The sequence below is a fragment of the Gossypium hirsutum genome, chromosome A12, assembly GCF_007990345.1.
Source record: "Gossypium hirsutum isolate 1008001.06 chromosome A12, Gossypium_hirsutum_v2.1, whole genome shotgun sequence".
In the NCBI taxonomy this organism is placed as follows: domain Eukaryota; kingdom Viridiplantae; phylum Streptophyta; class Magnoliopsida; order Malvales; family Malvaceae; genus Gossypium; species Gossypium hirsutum.
In genome coordinates, this window is record NC_053435.1 from 7,262,170 (window position 1) to 7,284,416 (window position 22,247).

The 22,247-nt window shown below is 35.5% G+C and overlaps 4 protein-coding genes across 6 annotated transcripts; 3 read left to right on the plus strand and 1 right to left on the minus strand.

The window, feature by feature from the left end:
• Window positions 1-4,089: 4,089 nt before the first annotated feature.
• On the plus strand, window positions 4,090-6,295 carry LOC107927871 (pentatricopeptide repeat-containing protein At3g12770). Its single transcript, XM_041082604.1, has 2 exons — window positions 4,090-6,105; window positions 6,189-6,295. The coding sequence occupies exon 1, from the start codon at window positions 4,090-4,092 to the stop codon at window positions 5,545-5,547; it is 1,458 nt and encodes a 485-aa protein (XP_040938538.1). The 3' UTR covers window positions 5,548-6,105; window positions 6,189-6,295.
• LOC107927880 (transcription initiation factor TFIID subunit 14b) lies at window positions 6,053-8,592 on the plus strand. Of its 2 annotated transcripts, none has more exons than XM_016859004.2 (6): window positions 6,053-6,295; window positions 6,632-6,711; window positions 6,821-7,042; window positions 7,680-7,867; window positions 7,951-8,072; window positions 8,278-8,592. In XM_016859004.2, exons 1-6 carry the CDS (start codon window positions 6,182-6,184, stop codon window positions 8,353-8,355), a joined length of 804 nt encoding a protein of 267 aa, XP_016714493.1. In that variant the 5' UTR covers window positions 6,053-6,181; the 3' UTR covers window positions 8,356-8,592. The 2 variants fall into 2 exon arrangements, with proteins under 2 accessions (XP_016714493.1, XP_016714496.1); XM_016859007.2 differs by having other exon boundaries at window positions 6,099-6,295; window positions 6,635-6,711.
• Window positions 8,593-9,951: 1,359 nt separating this feature from the next.
• LOC107927897 (3-oxoacyl-[acyl-carrier-protein] synthase II, chloroplastic) lies at window positions 9,952-12,177 on the minus strand. Of its 2 annotated transcripts, XM_041082606.1 has the most exons (5): window positions 11,968-12,177; window positions 11,682-11,885; window positions 11,475-11,585; window positions 10,446-11,383; window positions 9,952-10,295 (listed from the first exon to the last, which is right to left on the minus strand). In XM_041082606.1, the coding sequence occupies exons 1-4, from the start codon at window positions 12,079-12,081 to the stop codon at window positions 11,354-11,356; spliced, it is 459 nt and encodes a 152-aa protein (XP_040938540.1). In that variant the 5' UTR covers window positions 12,082-12,177; the 3' UTR covers window positions 9,952-10,295; window positions 10,446-11,353. The 2 variants fall into 2 exon arrangements, with proteins under 2 accessions (XP_040938540.1, XP_040938539.1); XM_041082605.1 differs by having other exon boundaries at window positions 11,475-11,885.
• Window positions 12,178-21,319: 9,142 nt separating this feature from the next.
• On the plus strand, window positions 21,320-22,025 carry LOC107939144 (auxin-responsive protein SAUR50). The gene has a single exon (XM_016872427.2). It carries the CDS (start codon window positions 21,370-21,372, stop codon window positions 21,682-21,684), a length of 315 nt encoding a protein of 104 aa, XP_016727916.2. The 5' UTR covers window positions 21,320-21,369; the 3' UTR covers window positions 21,685-22,025.
• The last annotated feature ends 222 nt before the right edge of the window (window positions 22,026-22,247 follow it).

A 22,247-nucleotide genomic window follows, 5' to 3' on the forward strand; every position in this document is an offset into this window, starting at 1 on the left:
ATTCAACAATTATTACGCATTATTGAAATTCATAAAAATAAAACAATCATTAAAAATTATAAAATCCGGTTTAGTCAATTCGTATCGATTTGCAGTCAATTAAATATTTTTTTTGCCTTGTTCTGGATCGATGTACCGACGATTGTCGGTCCAATTAATATGACTAGTCGGTCCAGTCTAGCTTTGAAACATTAATTGGATGCAAACATTTAAATTACGTAAATATATAATTATACGGAATGTAAAATAAACTCAAACTCAAGATCGAAGTCAAAATAACCTAAACTTGAAAAGATCCAAACCCGAAATAACCCGATTTGAACCCACCCAAACCCATCGATTGCCACCTCTACTATTAATCATACAATCATTAATTATACAAACATAATCCGATGAATTATATTTAGTCATACATTTAATGATCCAATTGAATTGTTTCTATGCTAGTGTAATGACATTATGTGCATTTGCCGTAATTGAATGAATTAAATATTAATTATATAATCTTTTATCTAATTGAGTTTAACTATGTATAAATATAATTTAATGAATTATATAATTAATCGTATATTTAATGATCCAATTGAATCGTTTATGTACCATTCTACTGACATTATGTGCATACACATTTCCTGAGTATGAACCTAATTGAATGAATTATACAATTAATTGTACAATCATTAGTTCAATTAAATCAGTGAATGCATGAATGTAATGACATCATGGTGTGTAAGTAATTTTAAGAGTATTGATCAATTATACATTCCTCAACCAAATGAATTATTATATTGATACTACAATCATTGATTCAATTGAACGACTTATATATAAATAATCTTAAGAGTAATGATCAGATCAAAATGCATTTCAGTTTGAATTTAAATTATTTTGAGTTTAGTTTGATGTCAAGTTTAAATAATGTTGAGTTTTAATATTTTTATATGTAAGCCTGAAATGATATAAATTCGAAATGATTCAAATTTGAAAACATTAAAACTTGCTTAGATCCAACTCTAACTTGAGTTCGGACTAAAACTCGAATATTAATTTTGTAAATAACACATTTAACTTCAATTTTTTTTAATTTTTGAAAATTAAATAAATCTTACAAAATCAAAACCTATGAAAAATCTAGTTAATTAAAATACGGTCATAAATTCATTTGAATCCAAAAACTATTCCATTTTGAATTCATAGAAAATAATTTTATAATTAAAATTAATAAAATAAAACCTTAAAAAGCTAACTTTTTTAATTGGTCAGATCTTTAAAAAATAGAATGAAGATTGTGAGGGTGACCTCACCTCTTGATCTGTCGTAATTTAATATATTAAATTAGACTTTCCATTACACTTAAAGAGCTTATTCTCAAGCAATTTAGGTGTCTTTTATTTACTTTTGTCGACTTTTAGTTTTTATTGTTAATAAATTTTTTTGTGAGTTTTATGCTCTTTTGAGACCCAAATTGGTCAATTGTGCTATGGGGAACCTAACAATATAATTGAGTGGTATAAGGGGTCAATAATGGGTCGAACTTGAAGAAAACATCACCTACAAGGGGTATCTCGATATCAAAGTTTGGGGTTGAAATGAAGAGAAGTGAGGCCATTTCTAGTGGTATTGCAATACCAAGACACCCCATGACCCTTCAATTCAAGACTATCATGGTATTGCAATACCGTTGCCTAACGGGTGATAACATTGCAGGGGCAATTTTATGTCCAAACAAGCTTAAGTCTTTGTTTTCATTTAAGGGCATAATGGTTAATGTTAGGTTAAATGTTAGTAGACTATAAATACCACTTTATAAGCCTTTGAATTCAGATTTTGTTGGCTAAACATTTTCTCTTTTAAGTTTTCATAGTGTTAAGGTTAGGTAAGGTTTTCTTTTCTTTTCTTTTCATTTTTTAGATTAGGTTTTCCTTTTTTTTTTTAGAAAAGATTTTACTTTTGTTGTTTTATTTCTTTTTCTTGCTAGAGATTTTTTTGTAAATGAAGATGGATTAAGCTTTTAGATGCTATTGGTTCTACATCTAAATGAGCATTTCTTACTTTTTACCTTTATATTGTGCATATCAACTATTCGATGAAATGTCTATTTGGGTGTTAAGCTTTATTATGTGTTAATATTGCTTGTTGGTTAATTAATGAATTGATTGTTAAACTAAGTTAACGTCTATGATTGATTGTTTGGTTATTCTTTTATGTCGAAATAAGTAATACGCTAGAATTGTTGTCTTTAGTGGAAAATTTAGATAAACGAGATTGAAAGGAGAGTTTATCATTAGATAGTTCAATATAATTGTGCTGAATAGTAAGACCGAGAAAAGAACTTAGGTGGTATATTTTAGTCTAGGATGAGACCGAGTGGAAATTTCTAGCTAAGAGTGACAAACAATATAATCGATATAGGTTTATTATTAGCTTAGTTAACGATTAACGAATCAATCGATCATTATTTTAATCATTTACATAATCTAAAACAATAGCAAGAAAGTTTTGCTTAATTTGTTCGTCGAAAACAATAGTAAGAAAGTTTAGCTTAATTTGTTTAATTGATAGTTTAAATTGAGTTTATAAACAATTTATATTTTGGATATGAGTATGGAAGCTTCCAACTTCAAGGGGGAAGGATACCATTTGTGGGGTGATAGATAGGCTAACAAAGTGTGGTCACTTTGTGGCCCTTGCTCATCCTTATTCTGCTTTGACGATGGCTTAGGCTTACCTGGATAACATCTTCAAACTCTATGGCTTGCCTGACTTTATTGTTTCTGATAGAATCAAGGTATTTAAAAGTTTGTTTTGGTAGGAACTCTTCACCAAGCTGGGGACCAAGCTACACCTGTTAACAACCTACTATCCCCAAACTGATGGGCAGACTGAAGTTTTGAGTAAGTGCCTTGAAAGCTACCTTAGATGCATAACTGGGGATCAGCCAAGGGAACTGGACTTGTTGGCTTCCATTGGCTAAGTGGTGGTACAATACTACCCTCCACTTGGCCATTCAAATGACTACTTATGAGGCTTTGTACGACCAACCTCTCCCTTAGCATCTTTCATACTTGGTTGGCTCATCTAGTGTGGAATATGTAGATCGAAGCCTTCAACACTAAGAGGCTACAAGAAAACTTTTACAGTTCGATCTCAAACGTGCTCAAAAAGGACGAAACATTTTGCTAACAAGAAAAAGAGTGACCAAGCCTTTCAAGTGGGAGACCTGGTCTATTGGAAGCTTCAGCCCTACAAACAACATTTTTTTCCAGAAGGATCCTCATTTGGAAATTGGCCCCTAAATACTTTGGACCCTTTATTGTGGAGGCAAAGGTCGGTTAGATAGCTTACAGCCTTCAATTACCCCCGGGGGCCCGCATTCACTCCACGTTCCACGTGTCTCAACTCAAAAGACACGTGGGACAACAATTGGTTTAACCTATACTTCTAGCAGTGGACTTGGATGGAACTATAATCAAGGAACTAGTCTGTATTTTGGATTGGCGCCTAGCCAAATGAGGCAATCAAGCGGCCATGAAGGTGCTGTTCATGTGGCCCAACACGTTCCTTGATGATGCCACTTGGGAGAGCTTTGTAGAGCTGCTATCCAACATTCGATCCTTGAGGTCAAGGATCTTTTTGGCACGGGCGTATTTGTCACGAACTAAATTTGAGTTTCTTTTATTACCGTTAATAATCTAATACGCTGCATTTTAATGTTAGTATTGTTAGTTATACGGTGAGTTTAGGGGAAGAGATGCGGTGCGTTGTATGTTAATATACGCAGGTTAGTACTACGAGCACGTTTTAGTTTAGTCTCTTAAGTGAAACGGGGCGTTTTGGGTAGAACAGCTGTGGAGATAACAGCAAGCCGAATTTCAATTGTGACAAGGGCTTCTTCATTCCATTAAAACAGCAGAATGGAAATGAGGTGGTTATGCCATCAATTGTTACAAGGGCTTCTTCATTTCATTTCCTCTTGAACTTTTCTGAGTTAGTCAAGATCGCCACCGTGTCATGGCTTTATCAAGGAACAATCTCCTCTTGTTATAATTGATTGAATTGAAAGTTCGAACTACCGTTCTGAAGAAGAAAATGCGTTTGGAAGACTCCATAATATTTTCTTCTTCCAGTTTAATTAGCTTCAACTCCCTCACCAAATTCTTGCAAAAATGTTCCCAAATAAAGAGTCTAAGAGCCACCAAAATCCTTCATGCTGTCTTACTTAGAAAAGGCTTGTTTTCTGTTTCACCCAATATCCACAGCGAACTCATTTTCACATATGCCGCATGCCTGGAAAGCAAAACCAGCATTAAAATCTTAACCAATTACTTCAAATCCATAAACCCCCCAAACCCATTGCCCTTTAATGTAATAATATCTGATTTTTCAAAAAATGGGTTTGCGTTTTTTGCACTAAAAACTTTTTCTTTTATGCACTTTAATGGCATTTCTTTGGATACTTATGCTTTGTGTAGTTCCATATCAGCGTCATCTTCATTGAAGAAAGCTGAATTTGGTAAACAAATTCATTCTCACGTGGCGAAATCAGGTTGGACGTCGAGTGTCTTTGTAGGCAGTGCTCTAGTTGATTTATATGCAAAATCGTCACTTATCGAAGATGCAGCTGTGATGTTCGATGAAATTCCTTTTAAGAACTCCGTTTGTGCAAATGCACTTTTATCAGGATTTTGTGAGGCTAAGTTGTGGATTCAGGGACTTGTACTTGTTAGGAAGATGCCTGGATTGAATTTGGATTATGACCATTTTACTTTATCGGCTATGTTACGTGCATGTGCAGGGCTTTCGGCTATTGAATTGGGGAGGCAAATGCATGGATATTTATTCCGTAAATTTTATAATTTGGTGGAGGATGTATTTCTGCAAAGTTCATTGATTGAAATGTATGGAAAATGTGGGTTGGTGATGCAAGCTTTCCAAGTTTTCAGTTTGGCAGGGCTGAGATTGGGGAGGGAGAAAAGAAGGGATGTTGTTCTTTGGACTTCAATGCTTGGTGTGTATGGAAGAAATGGACACTATGAAGACTTGATTTTGTTATTTAAAGAGATGTTGAGGGAGGGTATTAAGCCTGATGAGGTGGCATTTGTAACAGTCATCTCAGCCTGTGGTCACACTGGACAAATAAGACTAGGCCTTGAGTATTTTGATTGCATGACTCATGTTTACAAGTTGATTCCTGGTCCAGAGCACTACAGTTGTGTGGTTGATCTACTATGTAGGGCTGGTGAGTTAGAGAAGGCAATGAAGGTGGTCAATGAGATGATGCTTCAGAAAGGCCACAACAATGGCAGTGTTTCCTTATGGGTGGCTTTACTTAGTGCTTGCAGTGATCATGAAAATGTTGAGTTGGGTAAATTTGCTGCTCAAAAGGCACTCGAGTTGGATCCTCAGAATGTTGGAGTTTATGTTAAGCTATCAAATTTATACGCTAGGTTAAGAATGTGGGATGAGATTGGTCAGTTAAGGGAGACAATGAAGCAGAGAGGATTAAAGAAAGATACCGCATTTAGTTGGGTAGAAGTCAGTGGTTGAATAGAGCAGGTATCAGTCATGAAGGAGACATGTAGGATGTAAATGGTTTCATTTGAATGAACATGTGGGATTCTGAAGCATGCAGTTTAGAAGGGTGAATACGTTGATAACTTCATGTTACAACATGCTTTGGAGGAAACTGCAGCATCTTCATTTTGGCTGCTTTTATGGAGCTTGCAAGGATTGTGTTGTATAAATTATGTTTAGTGCACATCATTTTCACGTTAGAATTCCAAAGCTTTAACCTTATGAACACGGCCAAGATTTCATAGGCATAAAAGTTTGGAATTAAATTCCAGTTTGGGGCAATTTAATTTGTTCCTTATTTCTCTGTCGGGGCTGCTGGGCCAACTACAAAAGGGCCAGACTCAAGCTGGCCAATCCTACTGAACATAACATTAAAAATAAGGGCCTTTTAGTCATTCTATGGTGCACTTGTTCGTCTGTCACATTACATGTTGCTCTATTATTGGCTAAAATCATGAGTGTTATAGAAACCTCACTTACGCAATCAATTCCTCAAACCCCATGCCCTGCAAACCAGGCACTGTAACTAAGGTGAAAGAAAAACCCTAATTTTCTTTCTAGTTGAACCTTGATTTCTCACGAGGTTGAGCCGATTTTCTTACATGATATGATAGATACTTCATTGTCGAAAAAGAAAGATCCAGATCAGCCGGAGATTAGCTTGCCCACGCTCAAATCACAGCGCACCAAAATGGGCAAATCCGAAGACAGTGAAAAGAAGGTAGTCTTGAAATCTCAATTCAATTTCGGACTCAATTCACCTAAATAACATCACCCCAAGAAGCCAAAAAGCTGTCTTTTTTCTTTTCTTTCAAATTTCCGTGTTCAGCTATTTGACTGATGTTTAATTGAATTTTGGAGCTACAATTTGTCATCATTTAAATTTGGAGTTTTACCCAATATGTCGGCAATCAAAATGATGTAACCTATGAAAAGAGAAATTAGTTTTCAACCTGGTTGCACTAAAAAACTATGATTTGAAATGTTTTTATTACAGAACAAGTAGTTCTTTTGTCAGGAATATCTTATTGTTGTATTTTTTATGATTCCGGTGCAGAAGAAGATCAAAGATGTTGAAATAAGTGTTCCTATCGTATATGGTAATGCTGCATTTTGGCTTGGTAAAAAGGCAAGCGAGTGAGTATTTGCTTAACACTTGGAACTTTTGGAACTTCTGCTTTCTTCTTTGGTTTGTTATTTGCACGTTTCAGTTACGTTTGGTTTGTATTTTCAATGCTTGATTCAGGTATCAATCGCACAGATGGACTGTGTATGTTCGTGGGGCAACGAATGAGGATCTTAGTGTGGTTGTAAAGCGGGCTGTTTTTCAGTTGCATTCCAGTTTCAATAACCCAACAAGGGTTGTGGAGTCTGCTCCATTTGAGTTATCAGAATCAGGGTGGGGCGAATTTGAGATTGCCATTACACTATTCTTCCATAACGATGTTTGTGAGAAGCCCTTGAACTTGTGAGTTGCTTTGCCTGTTAATCTGGTTTTAGTTAAGTTGGTTTATTCCAGAAATAGCAGAGGTTTAGTCCTAATACAGTCATTGTTTAATTAGGACATTGTTAAAGATATGTAGGAGAAGAACATACAATTATGTAGCACTAGAAAGAACTTCTACTCGTTTTAATTTTGATGTTGTTAATAGTCATTTGGCCTACAGTGGATAACTCTTACCATGAAAGACTACTTTACTGTTGATGTGTCTCAGTTGGTAATCAAGTGTAGAAAATTAATGATTTGGTTATATTTAGATATAACTGTGAGATACATGAATTACTTTATTTGTTGTTTTCCATTTTATATTATTCAATTTCTTAAGGAGTTGGCTGGAATCAAAGTAAACATTTTAATAATCAGCAGATATAATGTTCTGATTATGTTGAATTAATGTTGGATTTTCTGACATTCCAACCCCCCCCCCCCCGCGCGCGCCGTACTGAAGATATTTAGTGAGTGCTGGAATTTTCTCGCAATGATTCAGTTTTTAACTAACAATTCTTGCTATCAAAATCACATATCACCCACTCCATTGATGGAAAACCAAAAATCTAAATAAAGCCTCAAGGCAAAATGTTGATATTAAAATTTTATTCTCCAGATATCATCATCTGAAGTTATACCCAGAAGATGAATCTGGCCCCATGTCGACCAAAAAACCTGTTGTTGTGGAATCCTATGATGAGGTTGTATTCACAGAACTGTCAGAGAGTTTTTTAGCTCGTGTGCAGAATCATCCAGCAGTAACCTTCCCCAGGTTACCAGCTGGTGTTACTTTACCACCCTCGGGTTTATTCCTATGCCTTGTCTTTGAAATTTTTTGTTTGGTGTTAATCTTATGTTTCATGAGGATACCTCTAAATTGCTTGCAGTATCAACTGAAGATGAAAGTAAAAAGAAGAGAGGTGACACTAAGGACCATCCCCTAAGCCAGTGGTTCTTGAATTTCTCTGAAGCAGATGAGCTATTACAACTTGCAGCTGCTCGTCAGCAGGTAAGCAAGCATGATTTTTACTTCCTAGGATGAGTTTCCTATTTGTGAAATGTGAAATGCAAAGCATCTTTACTTTTTCTATTTCCAGTTACATTTGGTTTGTTCACAAACTTGTTCACCGACATCTTTTCAAAATAATTGGCCCATTATCATGTAAAGATGTCAAGAAATTCAAATGTTTGGATATTTTAACTGGAATGTGTAGGTACAAGCTCATATTGCTAAGCTCAGGCGACAAATTAGCTTGACCGACGGGCAGAATCAACAGTTCAAACCACTCTGAATAGTGAATTTACAGTAGTCTTGGAAATTTTGAGACTTCCACTTCCAGTTTAAATTGATTTTGCGGCAAAGGCACGTGATGGCATAGTAATGTAACTGAGATATGTATTTTCTAAGACTTTGCTGAGTTTTGTCTTGTTTTCTTCCTTTTCATGGCTTTTGAGCTCTGAACTAATAAAAGCATGGCAAAAGGAACAGTATCTACTATTTCTTTCTTTAATAGAAGGTAAATTCACTAGTTAAAAAAACACCAGTTTCTGCTAGTTCTCCTTGAAGATATACAAGTATATACTGCCTGAAAGTAAAATATAGTGGAAAATAAGAACTAGTCCTTAAATTTTAGTTTTTTGCAGTTTTCTGATAAGATGCAGTGCTACAGTTCACTGTCATGCTAGGAAAACTCATGACAATGATTTAGTCTAATCCCAAAAGACTAAGGGTGCGTTTGGTTCGCTGTATTGGATTAGAGGTGTATTGGATTAGAGGTGTATTGGATTAAAGGTGTATTGGATTAGAGGTGTAATAGCAAATCAACTGTTTGGTTGAATGTAATGGAATAGAGGCGTAATAGTAATCTTGTGTTTGGTTGAATGTAATAGAGGTGTAATAGCATAATGGAAAAAATTAAAATGACTAGAATACCCTTAGCATAAATTTGTTTTGGTAAATGATTATTGTTATTGTTATTTAAATTATAATAAGATTATTATTATCAATAATAAATAATTTAATCATATTTAAACATAATTTTTATTAAATATATTTTAATTAAAATATATAATTTAATAAAATTCTTAATAATTAATATTCTTATATTAATTTACTGAAATCATAATATATGATACTGTAAAATATAAATTAACATAATTACTATTAAATATATTTTAATTAAAATATATAATTTAATAAAATTCTTAATATTAAATATTCTTATATGAATTTTCTAAAATCATAATATATAATACTATGAAATATAATTTAACATAATTATTATTAAATATAATTTAATAAAATATATATTTTCAATTACTTATTTAATATAAATTCAAATTAATGACGATTAATTATATTAGATATATATGATCTTGTACTAAAATTATTTTAAATTACCATATTATTTAATAATTAGAATACAGTTAATTTCTTACCAAATTATCTAAAAATTTTAAAAATTGTGTTTGGTAAAAATTTTAAAATAGCTGGCACAATAATTATGTTTTAAATTTTTTTTTACCGTACCATTCTAAAAAATTCAAATATTGTTTTCTTAAAAAGTATTAAAGTGCGAAATTATCATCATACTATAGATAAATATTGAAATTTGTCACTGTACTTTATTTTTATTTATATTTGCCGTTATTTTTTAAAAAAATATGAGTAAATTTGTAACTTAATTTTTATGTTATTGAATTTTACCACTAAAATTTAAATTTTATTAATTTTTGCCACTAACTCTTATTTTTTAGTTAAACTCTTATTTTAAATTTATATTGAATTTTTATTTTTTTAAATTACAAATATCTTCATTTAACTTAACGAGTAAATATAATTCTTGACTTTCCTTTCTCATCATCTAAACAAAAGCACAATAAACAAATTGTCAAAAAGAAACCCAAATCCAATAGTTGGGAGATTCAAAAGCTTTCTCCAATAATGTGTTTCTTCTATAAGAAACAATGCTTATAAGCAGCTTGTCAAAGCTCAAAATCTATTTAGTCCTATGTCATACATCTAATGTCATTTGAATACAAACAGATAACTGGCTTTAAATGGCAAAAGATATAACCTTAGGTGGACTCATTACAAGACTAGCAAGAATTTGACCAGTGATGTTAGAACACACATTCACAGATGCTAATTTGTATATATGCTCCCTCACATCAGCACCAAACCCAGTAACCTCCATGTAACCTCCTCTTTTTCCACACTCTCCATAATACCCTGGAGACAGTAAAAGAGTTTATATTCTGTGTCAAAATTCCAAACTTTGTATAAGCTCATTCACATTCCGTAAATGAAATAATAGAAAAATGAAATTGCATGAACCTTTTTCATTTATAATATACTTTTCTGAAAGCATTTCATTGATACCTGTCCTGTTGGGTTGCCTGGATTTATTACAACCAAGGCCCTAACAGTGATGCCATTAGACTTGGCTTCCTGCAGTTGTTTCTTAAGCTCAGATACTTCCAAACCCCATCCTGTAGCTTCATCAAGATAGTAGGGAACTTGTAAAATCCAAAAGAAAGTTGCAATTACAACAACTGGCCGATCAAAAAATGGTTGGACGGTTAAAGGAAATCCCTATTACCAATCATTTAGCAAGTTCTACCGGGAAAGACAGCTAATAAGTAATCCTCAAGAAACATAACGCAACTTGATATAGGTCAGTTAAAGCTTGGTCAATGAAGCAAAAAGTGAGTACTTACTTCACTAACAGATAATTAAAGACAGCTTACAAATAACTAAATACTAAATAATGCTTTAAGTTATTATATGCTTGGAAACTAGATGCACTAACAGTAAAAACGTGACAGATAAAACAGTCACACAAAGCAAAGACAGCATTCTCTACATGTAAACTAGTGTATCCCTAATTCATAATAAAACCCAATGTAAAGTCAATCAATATCATATATCAAGGGAAATCAATCAAGCATACCCCAACAGATGCCAAAACATGAAGATCATGCTAAACATTAAGAATAACTCAATGTGACTACCTTAGGACTTAAAACCATGCTAATTGGACTTATATTTCAACACTCAACATTGAAAACAAGGGCCCCTTCTTTCTCATTAAAAGATAGAAATGAAGTAAAATAAACACAGCATAACCATTTTCTCAAATGAAAAATCATACTCTTAAGGCATATAGAGGTCATTGCAATTAGGACTTCTTAATATTATCAATATCATATAAAATATTATCGTTCAGGTACATATACATCGTTCAGGTGCATATAGAGGTCATGCAAAAATAATATACATATAAAAGCCTAGATTGAATAATTAGGACCCATCCATCCCTGAAGAAATCATCAGTTTAAAACTCAAACTCGAAATTTTAACATCCATCAAGGTCTATCTTAACATTGCAGAATCTAAATTTAAGCTAACCAAATCCATTGCAAGCATTGTAGAACCCATATTTGTTGTAGCAAACGGTACGCAAAAAGGATTCATCTTCCTGTATGAGATCCTCAAAGCTTCAATCGCATCGTTGAAAACCTGTTCATTCCACAACAAGCAATGTATATGAATCGATGGATATAGAAAGAAAACTATATACCATGACTTTTTCCTTCTTCTAGAAAAAGATTTTACCTTCATGCCACCCATTGCTGAACCAATCAAAACTCTGCATTTCGTTTTATCTAACTCCTCCATTACATCTTCATTTACTCCCCCATCTTGCAAAGCTTTCTTTCCGGCAGTAAGAGAATAAAGCATGAATTTGTCCATCCTCTTGGAAAATTTTGGTGCGACCCATCCATCAGTTGAGAAAGATTTGATCTCTCTAGCAATCCTCTGGAGAGAAAACAGGAGCAGTAAGAACGAGCAGCAGTACAAACAAGAGCAAAACAAGAGATCCCAACCAAAGACAACTTACTTTCGGAAACTGAGCGTAGTCAAAAGTCTCGATTTCACTTATACCACTAACACCCTCGAGCAGGTTGTTATAGAAAACATCAGGCTCATGTCCAAGCGGAGTTACTACTCCCATCCCGGTCACAACCACTCGTCTTTGCACTAACAAGGCAGTAACCTTTACCTTTCGAGAGAGCAATCGGTCGAAAGAGTGTCGAAACCCACTACTTGAGAGCAATCGAAAGAGTGTCGACTGGTTGAGAAGGCCAATCGAAAGAGTGACAGATAAGTTGTAAAGAAAAAGAAAAGAAGGGAGAAGGTAGAAGGAAATCAGTCGAAACTTGAGCAAATGGGCAGAAGGTAGAAGGAAGGAAGACAATAGGGAAGGCAATCGGGAGGGTAAAACAGAGAGCAAATCGACAGAAAGCAAATCAGCCAAAAAAGAAATGACATGAAATGGGGGGAGCAAGCTTGAAGGAACGGAAGAGGAACACAGGGGATCGGGGAGGGTAAAACAGAGAGGGTTTGCTGAAGTCGTTCCTAATCTGGGCAAAATGGGGGGAATAGAAACCGGTGATTTTCACCGATTAAGAAAGTAACCGATTACACCCGTATTACCAATACTTTAAACCAAACACGGGATAGAGAGGGATTAGGTGGGGTCCACCGATTAGGGGTGTATTGGCTTAGCCAATACACCAAACCAAACATGTTGTAAGAGTTTAAAGTGGCAATAAGTTATTTTTGAGGGACAGAGGAACAAACCAAGAACTATGGGCACAATATTTTAACTATTAAATGTAAAATAAGCATGTTGATAAAGATTAAAATCACGTCTTTTGTAAATATGACCAGCTAAGAAAATTTCATATCATCTTCTTTTTGCTTTTAATGGTCTTTGTTTATTTGGTTAGGTTATGGCCATTTGCCAGAGGATGCGTGGCTGATGAATCTTTACCATTCTGCTATCAGTATATCAGTTTCTGGTTATAGATGGTTCAATTTTTTTCGTGTGTGTGTTATTTCTGAAGCACCTCAAACCGACTACTTGATTGATTACTTTTGTTTCAATGTTACTTTGGAAGTGGTAGAATTTGGCTTTCAAACTTGTATCATTATCTACCAGACTGCCATTTCTTGTACTGGAAATGCATCATTAGATCTGAAACTTTCAATAAAGCTGCCTGATCAAAGGGCCTTTCCCCAGGTACTAAAACCAGTCCTTGTGAATGCTCTTTAAGTGTGGTTATAAATGGAAATTGAGTCGTCAATTCTGGCATTTCGATAGGTCTTTTTTCTTGCTGTCAATATCATTTCAATATGATTCCATTGTCATTATCATCTTGGCTTTGCAAATATACTGTACAGCCCTAGATATATATCCTTCTGTCTCAAAAACCTTCCTAATTTTGTTATAGCGGGTCCAAACCTTCTACTTTGCTTAAGGAACTTCCTTATCTAGTCTTCTCACACTCAAATTTTAGATCCATTGGATATGAATGTTATTTATTTTCCAGAAGTCGCTGAATTGACTAGTTAGATCAATACTCAGATTTTGTAAGAATGTTTAGTGATGTTTGTTCCATTGGTTCTTTCATCTGTTAAACATGATAAAACCCTTAATATATATAACCCCTATCTACTTGTTCTCTATCTCTTCAGGTTTAGGCATTCCTTTAGATGATTTACACTAAAATATGTATAGATGAGCAAAATTATATTAAACTTTGATGTCCTCACCTCACCTTCTGTCAATCTGATCAAGGATCCATCTTTCACGAAAGCCACAAAAAATTGCTGGTATGTATGTCACGATCTTATAGCTTAGCCCTGAGTAATTTTTCACAATCATGAGTCTCATAACTTAAGATGAACTGTGGTGTTTGGTATTGTCCATGCATGTATTTTGCATACAGCTACAGATCATACAAAGATTTGATAATTTTAGATACGACACAATTATTCGACATACATTGTACATGCTATAAAATAAGAATGTTATTTTTAAGTATTATTATGATATTTGTTTAAAAAAAAAAGAGGGTATTATCATGATATCAGATTTGGGGACAAAGGGAAATTGATGACTTTTAAAAAAGTTTTGGGGGACTGATAAAAAAATTCCAAGATTCCAAGAGAATTGTAGTATACAGTTTTAGTAAAAAAAAAAAAATCAGGGGTTAGCGGTTTGAAGCAATTGGGTAAATGATAGTCTTTACAGGAGAACTTGGTAGGGGCAAAAGTAACATGGCCTTCACGTGCCGAAGTCATTTTCAACTATAAACAAAGAAGGAAAATGATTTGTCTGTCAATTTCTCCTGGCTCAACGGGGTACCGTATTGTTGTAAACAATGATGGGCCTTTTTATATTTTTTCATATATTTCTCTTGCATCCAATCTCATTCACAGAACATGCAAAAGTTCTTTTCATAGATGGCGTTATTTCTCCCTTTTTTCAGCCTGTCAAGATCGAAGTAAAGCAAATTTCACAATGCTTCAATGCCGTACCAATATAGGTCCTACTGGTGGATATATAATGTTGTGGTCTTAAATCTATATTAAGTAATTTGAGTATCACCTTTTTCAAATTGTTGGTGCATTTCGGTGTGCGACTCTTGGTGCCAGGTATATTCTTTTTGTATTTAACTAATTTTTTTATAATTAAAATCAAAATTAACTATATCTAAAACATAACGGTGAATCCGAAAGAATATCTGGGCAGCTGGCAACCTTGATTTTCACTGGATGTCAAAGAATTTTGATTTGACCTTCCTATCAGGTTTTTAAATTACACCATAGATTTGGGTAATGTTAAGGCCATAGGTTTGCAGTACATATGTGGTTGGTGGCCTGTTTTAGGGATTATGGCTTGAGAATAACAAGAAGAGAAGAGAGTGTAGAATGAGACATTAAATCTGAGCCTTGGGAAGATGGTGATGCGCATTTCAAGTATAAACATTTTGCGTCTAAAACTAAAACTATTAAGTATTTCCACACATTGGAGTAGGACCCCATGCAAACCCAGCCCTAATTTGCATTGCACATCCCAACTTGCTGCTTGTCATTTTTATTAAATGTAGCTGCAGTAGTTGCATCCACCAACCAAACCCCAGTTTCTCATCCTTTGCTTCTCTTGGATAATTCATTGCCATTAGAAACATGCTCCTTTTTGGTTTTAAGCAAAACCTAAGGGTTTTTATGGCTTAATGCTTGATGAAGATATGACCAACTAAGTCATCACCGACCACGTAATAAACAATGCAACATCGGTCAAAACCTGCAAATCTAGCAGTAAATAACACATGGGTCTCTGCAATTTGAAAACCGGGTATTACTGTGACTCTCATCAAATGTTGTTATTTAATTTTGTTTTTTAATGTCTCTAAAACTAAGAATCAGCAATCACAAGTCCAAACAATCGCAAAATTCCAAACCAACAAAACTGTTGTACTCTATAGTACACGTATTATCGGTCCGTGAGTTCAGGTAGAGAGTGACACACATAAGATGATTCAATATAATGTAGGTAAAATTAAATTTATATTTTAGTCATTCAATCTTAAAATTTTTTAAGGTGGTTATTAAATTATTTAAATTTTTTTATCTAAGTTATTAGACTATTAAAACCGCTATTGTATTGACTTTTCTGTTCACATCGCTTTCACCAATCGAAAGCTTTCATTCTCTTTTTCTTTTATAGTTCAATTTATTTTCATGAAACAGTTTTGAACATAAAAAATTTACAAACCAAAATTCAAACAACTTTCTTATTTAATCTTTGAATTTGATCGCAATTAACTTGGATTTAATGTATGTTCTTCCACTTGTTAATGTGTACTGATCTATTATATTGATTGTCGAATCATTGCTTAAAGCTTGCTACCTGAACTTTTACAAAAAGAATTAATAGCCCAATTACTTAAATAAAAAAAACTTTTGAATTGTTCAGTGTGTTGCGGAAGCGACGATAATATTAATAACAATATTATCAGAAATATTTAGATAATTATTATGCCAACAATTATACTAAGAAAATTCCCAGTTAAATTGGAGGGGTCACAATGGTCCCGCTTAAAACCCAACAACTAGACAGAACTCACTTAGATATTTATAGCAATAATAACTAAATAAATATAACCAACATAAAGCTATTAAATAAAAGCAAACAAATAAGAAATAAAATACCAGAGTTTTAACGAGGTTCGACCAATTTAGCTTACGTCCTCGGACACTACCAAATTAATATTTCCTCTAGAAATATTACAAAAGAGAAGATTTTGGGATGATACAACCAAAGGGGAGGGGTTCTATATATAACAAACCAAACCCCCTCCCTTTCTATCTTTTCCTAATGTGGGATATTGCCAATATTCAACAAATCTCCACCTTGGCGATATTCCACATCTTCGAACATCTTCTCATAACACAAACTTCAATAGTGTCTTCAAATTTGCGCCAACGACGCCATATCAAATGTGTCGGACATTGATCAAGTCTAAACAATGTTCAAACTTGGCCCTTGTAACCACCTTAGTCAGCATATCTGCAGGATTCTCCGTAGTGTGAATCTTTTGGAGAAGTATCTCCTCTTCTTCGAGAATTTCCCGCACAAAGTGATAGCGAACGTCTATGTGCTTCGTTCGTGCATGAAAAACTTGATTCTTTGCTAAATGAATAGCACTCTGACTGTCAGAATACACCTTAAGTTGTTTCTGACCAACTTCCAAGTCTTTAAGCAATCCATGAAGCCAAATTGCTTCCTTCACAGCCTCTGTAATTGCCATATACTCTGCCTCTGTTGTAGACAAAGCCACCGTGGACTGTAAGGTAGATTTCCAACTAACTGGCGCTTTCGCTAAAGTAAACAAATAGCCAGTTGTAGACCGTCGCTTATCCAAATCACCTGCATAATTAGAATCACAATATCCAACTATGCATTGACCAAATGATTCATCCTGCTCGAATGCCAATCCGACATCTATGGTATTTTGGAGATACCGCAGAATCCATTTCACAGCTTGCCAATGACCCCTGCCCGGATCATGCATGTACCTGCTAACAACACTAACAGCCTGTGAAATATCTGGTCTCGTACATACCATTGCATACATCAAGCTTCCAACTGCATTTGCATATGGGACTTTTGCCATGTACTCTTGTTCTTCCTTAGTCGTTGGAGATAACTGGTTACTTAGTTTAAAATGAGGAGCAAGTGGGGTACTTACAGGTTTTGTACCTTCAGACATACCGAAACGTTGTAGTACCTTCTCCAAATACTGTTTTTGTGACAGCCAAAGTTTGCCCCTCTTTCTATCCCGAGTTATTTCCATGCCGAGAATCTTCTTAGCTTCCCCTAAATCCTTCATCTCAAACTCTTTACTCAACTGAGCCTTCAGTCTATCAATCTCCATTTGGCTCTTGCTGCAATCAGCATATCATCAACATACAAGAGTAAGTAGATGTAGGAATTATCTTGAAGCTTGCGCAAATACACACAATGATCGTATTTGCTTCTTTTGTACTTCTGGTCCTTCATGAACCTGTCAAATCGTTTGTACCATTGTCTCGGAGATTGTTTCAATCCGTACAACGATTTGCTAAGTTTACACACCCAATTTTCTTTACCAGCAACCCTGTATCCATCTGGCTGAGTCATATAGATTTCCTCCTTCAAATCACCGTGTAGAAACGCGGTCTTCACATCAAGTTGAGCTAGCTCCAAATTCAACTGCGCTACCAAGGCCAACAAAATTCTAATGGAGGAATGTTTAACAACTGGAGAAAATACCTCATTATAGTCAATTCCCTCCTTCTGAGCGTAGCCTTTAGCCACTAACCTTGCCTTGTAACGAACATCTTCTTTGTCGGGAAATCCTTCTTTCTTTGCAAATACCCATTTGCAACCAATCGCCTTCTTCCCTTTTGGTAGTTGTGCCAACTTCCACGTCTTGTTTTTCTCTAGAGATTGCATTTCCTCTTCCATTGCACCTAACCATCTATTATTCTCTAAACTCTGAATGGCTTCGGTGTAAGTGGATGGAATATTATCAACAACTGGAAGTGCATAAGCTACCATGTCAGTGAAACGAGCTGGTTTCTGAATTTCTCGTCTCTGCCTTCTGACTGCAATTGGCTCTGATTGCTGTTGAGGTTCTTGGGTAGAAACCTCTTCCTCATCTGACTCTGCATCTGCCAATGAAGAATCACTAGTGGTACCTTCTGCTGGAATTACCACACTCTGCTCAAACTCCACCTGCTGCGGAGTACACTCCACCTGCTGCGAAGTACTACTCACTCCTTCTGGATTTACCTTATTCAACATGGCAGATTCATGAAAGGTAACATCCCTACTGATTATCGTCTTCTTTGCCTCTAGACACCACAAACGATATCCCTTAACACCAGCATTGAAGCCCATGAATAGAGCCTTCTTTGCTCTTGGATCTAACTTTGATTCTTTCACATGATAATATGCAATAGAACCAAAAATGCGCAAGGTGTCATAATCAGTAGCAGGTTTTCCATACCATTTCTCCAAAGGAGTCTTGCCATTTATAGCAGATGATGGCAAATGATTGATGAGATGTTGAGCGTACGTCACAGCCTCAGCCCAAAACTTTCTATCTAATCCAGCATTAGATAACATACATCGAACTTTCTCCACAAGCGTTCGATTCATACGCTCTGCCACCCCATTCTGTTGCGGTGTTCCACCTACGGTGAAGTGCCTTACTATGCCACAATCTTGGCATATCTTCAGGAAAGGATCGCTTTTATATTCTCCACCGTTGTCTGATCGGAGAACCTTAATCTTCCTTCCTGTCTGATTTTCAACTTTAGTTTTCCACTTAAGGAAAACTTCAAGCACCTCATCTTTGTTCTTCATAGGGAACACCCAAACTCGTCTGGAAAAATCATCAATAAAGGTGACAAAATAACGTCTTCCTCCAAGTGATGGAGTCTTGGACGGTCCCCATACATCAGAATGCACATAATCCAGAATACCTTTAGTATTGTGAATCCCAGTGCCAAATTTCACCCTTCGTTGTTTTCCCAGAACACAATGCTCGCAAAATTCAAGTTTGCAAGTCTTTGTACCTTTCAATAATCCTTGCTTGGCTAGAGTTTGCAAGGATTTTTCACCAGCATGGCCCAAACGCATATGCCACAGCTGTGTTGCCTCAGCGTCCTTCTTGGTACTCGTAATTGCTGCTGCTGTTGTCCCGACCACTGTACTACCTTGGTAGTAATACAGATTGTTCTTTCTTATGCCTTTCAACATCACCAATGCTCCTGAAGTTGCTTTAAGAACTCCATCTCGTATTGTCACAACTAGGCCTTTAGATTCTAACGACCCCAAAGAGATGAGATTCTTCTTCAACTTTGGGACATATCGTACATCCCGCAAAATTCTAGTAGATCCATCATGACTCTTCAGTTTAATTGAACCTATCCCGGCTATTTTACATGTGTTATCATTACCCATGTAAACAACCCCTTCATCTAGTTTTTGAAATTCAAAGAACCATTCCCGAATGGGACACATATGATAGGAACAACCAGAATCCATGATCCACTCATCTGCATATAATGTTGAAGATGTCATACTAAGAGAAAAGTCTGACTCTGCTTCACTATTGCATTCTGCAACATTTGCATCTTGCGGAGTCTTCCCTTTTTTCTTCAATTTTGGACAATCTTTCTTCCAATGTCCTTTTTCTTTGCAAAAAGAACATTCATCTTTGGCAACAGCTCGACCTTTGGACTTTCTTCTCTTCCCCTTAGACTGACTTTGCTGACGACCTCTTGTTACCAATGCTTCCACTGCTGCTTCACCTGAACCTTTCAACTTATCCTTTCGGCGTAGTTCATAGCTATACAATGCAGCAGTTACTTCATTGAAAGTTACTTCCGATTTCCATGAAGTAGAGTAGTTTCAAGGTACTCAAACTCCTCAGGAAGCGATCCCAACAACATTAACGCCAAGTCTTCGTCTTCAAAAGTCACATCCAAATTCAACAAATCAGCCACCAGCTGATTAAAATTGGTAATGTGCTCGTTCATCGTGGTACCAGGAACATAACTGAAACGAAACAGTCTTTTCTTCATATGTAACTTATTTTGACTGTTCTTCTTCAGAAATTTCTCCTCCAATGCTTTCCACAATTTACTTGCAGAAGTCTCTTTACTGAATGTATACTTCTGCTCTCTGGAAAGACATGATCGAATTGTACCACATGCCAATCGGTTGATGGTCTTCCATTCTTTATCATCAACCCCTTCTGGTTTTTCTTCCTCAATGGCAATATCTAGACCCTGTTGAAAGAGGGCATCTAGAAGCTCACTTTGCCACATGCCGAAATGACCTGTTCCATCAAAAATTTCCACTACAAATCTCGTATTTGCAGTTCCAATCCTCGGCAAAATGTACGAAGTGGAAGTTGTTGATATGGATGGTTTTTCTTCTGTCATTTTTGCCATAGCTTCTACTTAATAGCCACCAAATGTAGAATACCCACAAGCTTTAGGAAATGTTTCTGATGTGTAAGATCAGACTAAGCTGCAAACACAGAGCATACTACAAAACCTTGGCTCTGATACCAATTGTTGCGGAAGCGACGATAATATTAATAACAATATTATCAGAAATATTTAGATAATTATTATGCCAACAATTATACTAAGAAAATTCCCAGTTAAATTGGAGGGGTCACAATGGTCCCGCTTAAAACCCAACAACTAGACAGAACTCACTTAGATATTTATAGCAATAATAACTAAATAAATATAACCAACATAAAGCTATTAAATAAAAGCAAACAAATAAGAAATAAAATACCAGAGTTTTAACGAGGTTCGGCCAATTTAGCTTACGTCCTCGGACACTACCAAATTAATATTTCCTCTAGAAATATTACAAAAGAGAAGATTTTGGGATGATACAACCAAAGGGGGAGGGGTTCTATATATAACAAACCAAACCCCCTCCCTTTCTATCTTTTCCTAATGTGGGATATTGCCAATATTCAACACAGTGATCATTTTGTAACTTTTTAAAGTTGAGTAACTAAAATGTAAACTTACTAATAATTTAGAGACTTTGAGTGTAATTACCCTATAATTAAACGGAATTAGAAAGATTACAAATCAGCGCGAAAAAAAAGAGGCTTGCAGACAATTTTTTTTTTATAATTTATTTATGTGTCTTATTTGTATTTTATAATCAAAATATATAGATAACACCCGTGGTACTTCCTTCTGTAGCTAGCTTTGTCCCCACAGTCGCACATGATCCCTCGGCGGCCCCCCCCCCCTTTCTCTTCCATCCAACTTGATCTCTCGTATTAAATAAATACCCCTTTATCTCCTCCCCCCCCCCCTCATAAGTAATCCTCCATCTCTCGCTTCCAGTGCCGCAGCAACAATGGCAATGAGAAAGTCGTCCAAACTGCCACAAACTGCTGTTCTGAAGCAAATTCTGAAGAGATGTTCAAGCTTAGGCAAGAAACATGGGTACGACGAAGATGGACTCCCTCTTGACGTTCCCAAAGGTCATTTCGCCGTTTATGTTGGCGAAAACCGAAGCAGATACATTGTCCCTATCTCCTTCTTGACTCACCCTGAATTCCAATGCTTGCTTCAACGAGCTGAAGAAGAGTTTGGTTTTAACCACGATATGGGCCTTACCATCCCTTGTGAAGAAGTCGTTTTTCGCTCTCTCACTTCTATGCTTCGATAAACATTGATTAATGTCGTCAAACGATAGGGCTTGGCTTGGAGAATGATGGCCAAAAAGAAGCTTTCTAGCTTCTCTTTTTTTAACGTCCTTCTCTTCACCCTTCTTTTTAGGCTTTACTGTTTTGAACCCATTAACTTGGGTTTTTTTTTTTTGTGCGTGTTTAAGTAGTTAGTAGTGAATCTAACTTTGCCCAAGAATTATAAAGTTTTTCTGGGTTTAGATGAATTTGTACAAATTAAGTTTGTTTCCTGACAGATGGTGGATTAATCCTAACCCACGTGTGAGAGATGTTGAATGTTATGGAAAGCAAGAAGATATATAAATCAACCTATTTAACTTCACAACCTTCATCTCTCCTTTCTTTATTTCATCCCACAGTTTAGTTCCCATGCAAATTATGGGATTATTATCAGTAATAATGTCATTTGTTCGATCTGAATCCTAGTCTAATCAAGTGAAGGACATACAAGGGAAAGAAAACATGAGAATGTGAATGTGCTTCCACACTCGACAGCAACATGTGTTGTCAGAGAATGTGGGTACCTAAGCAAGTACGGATCACA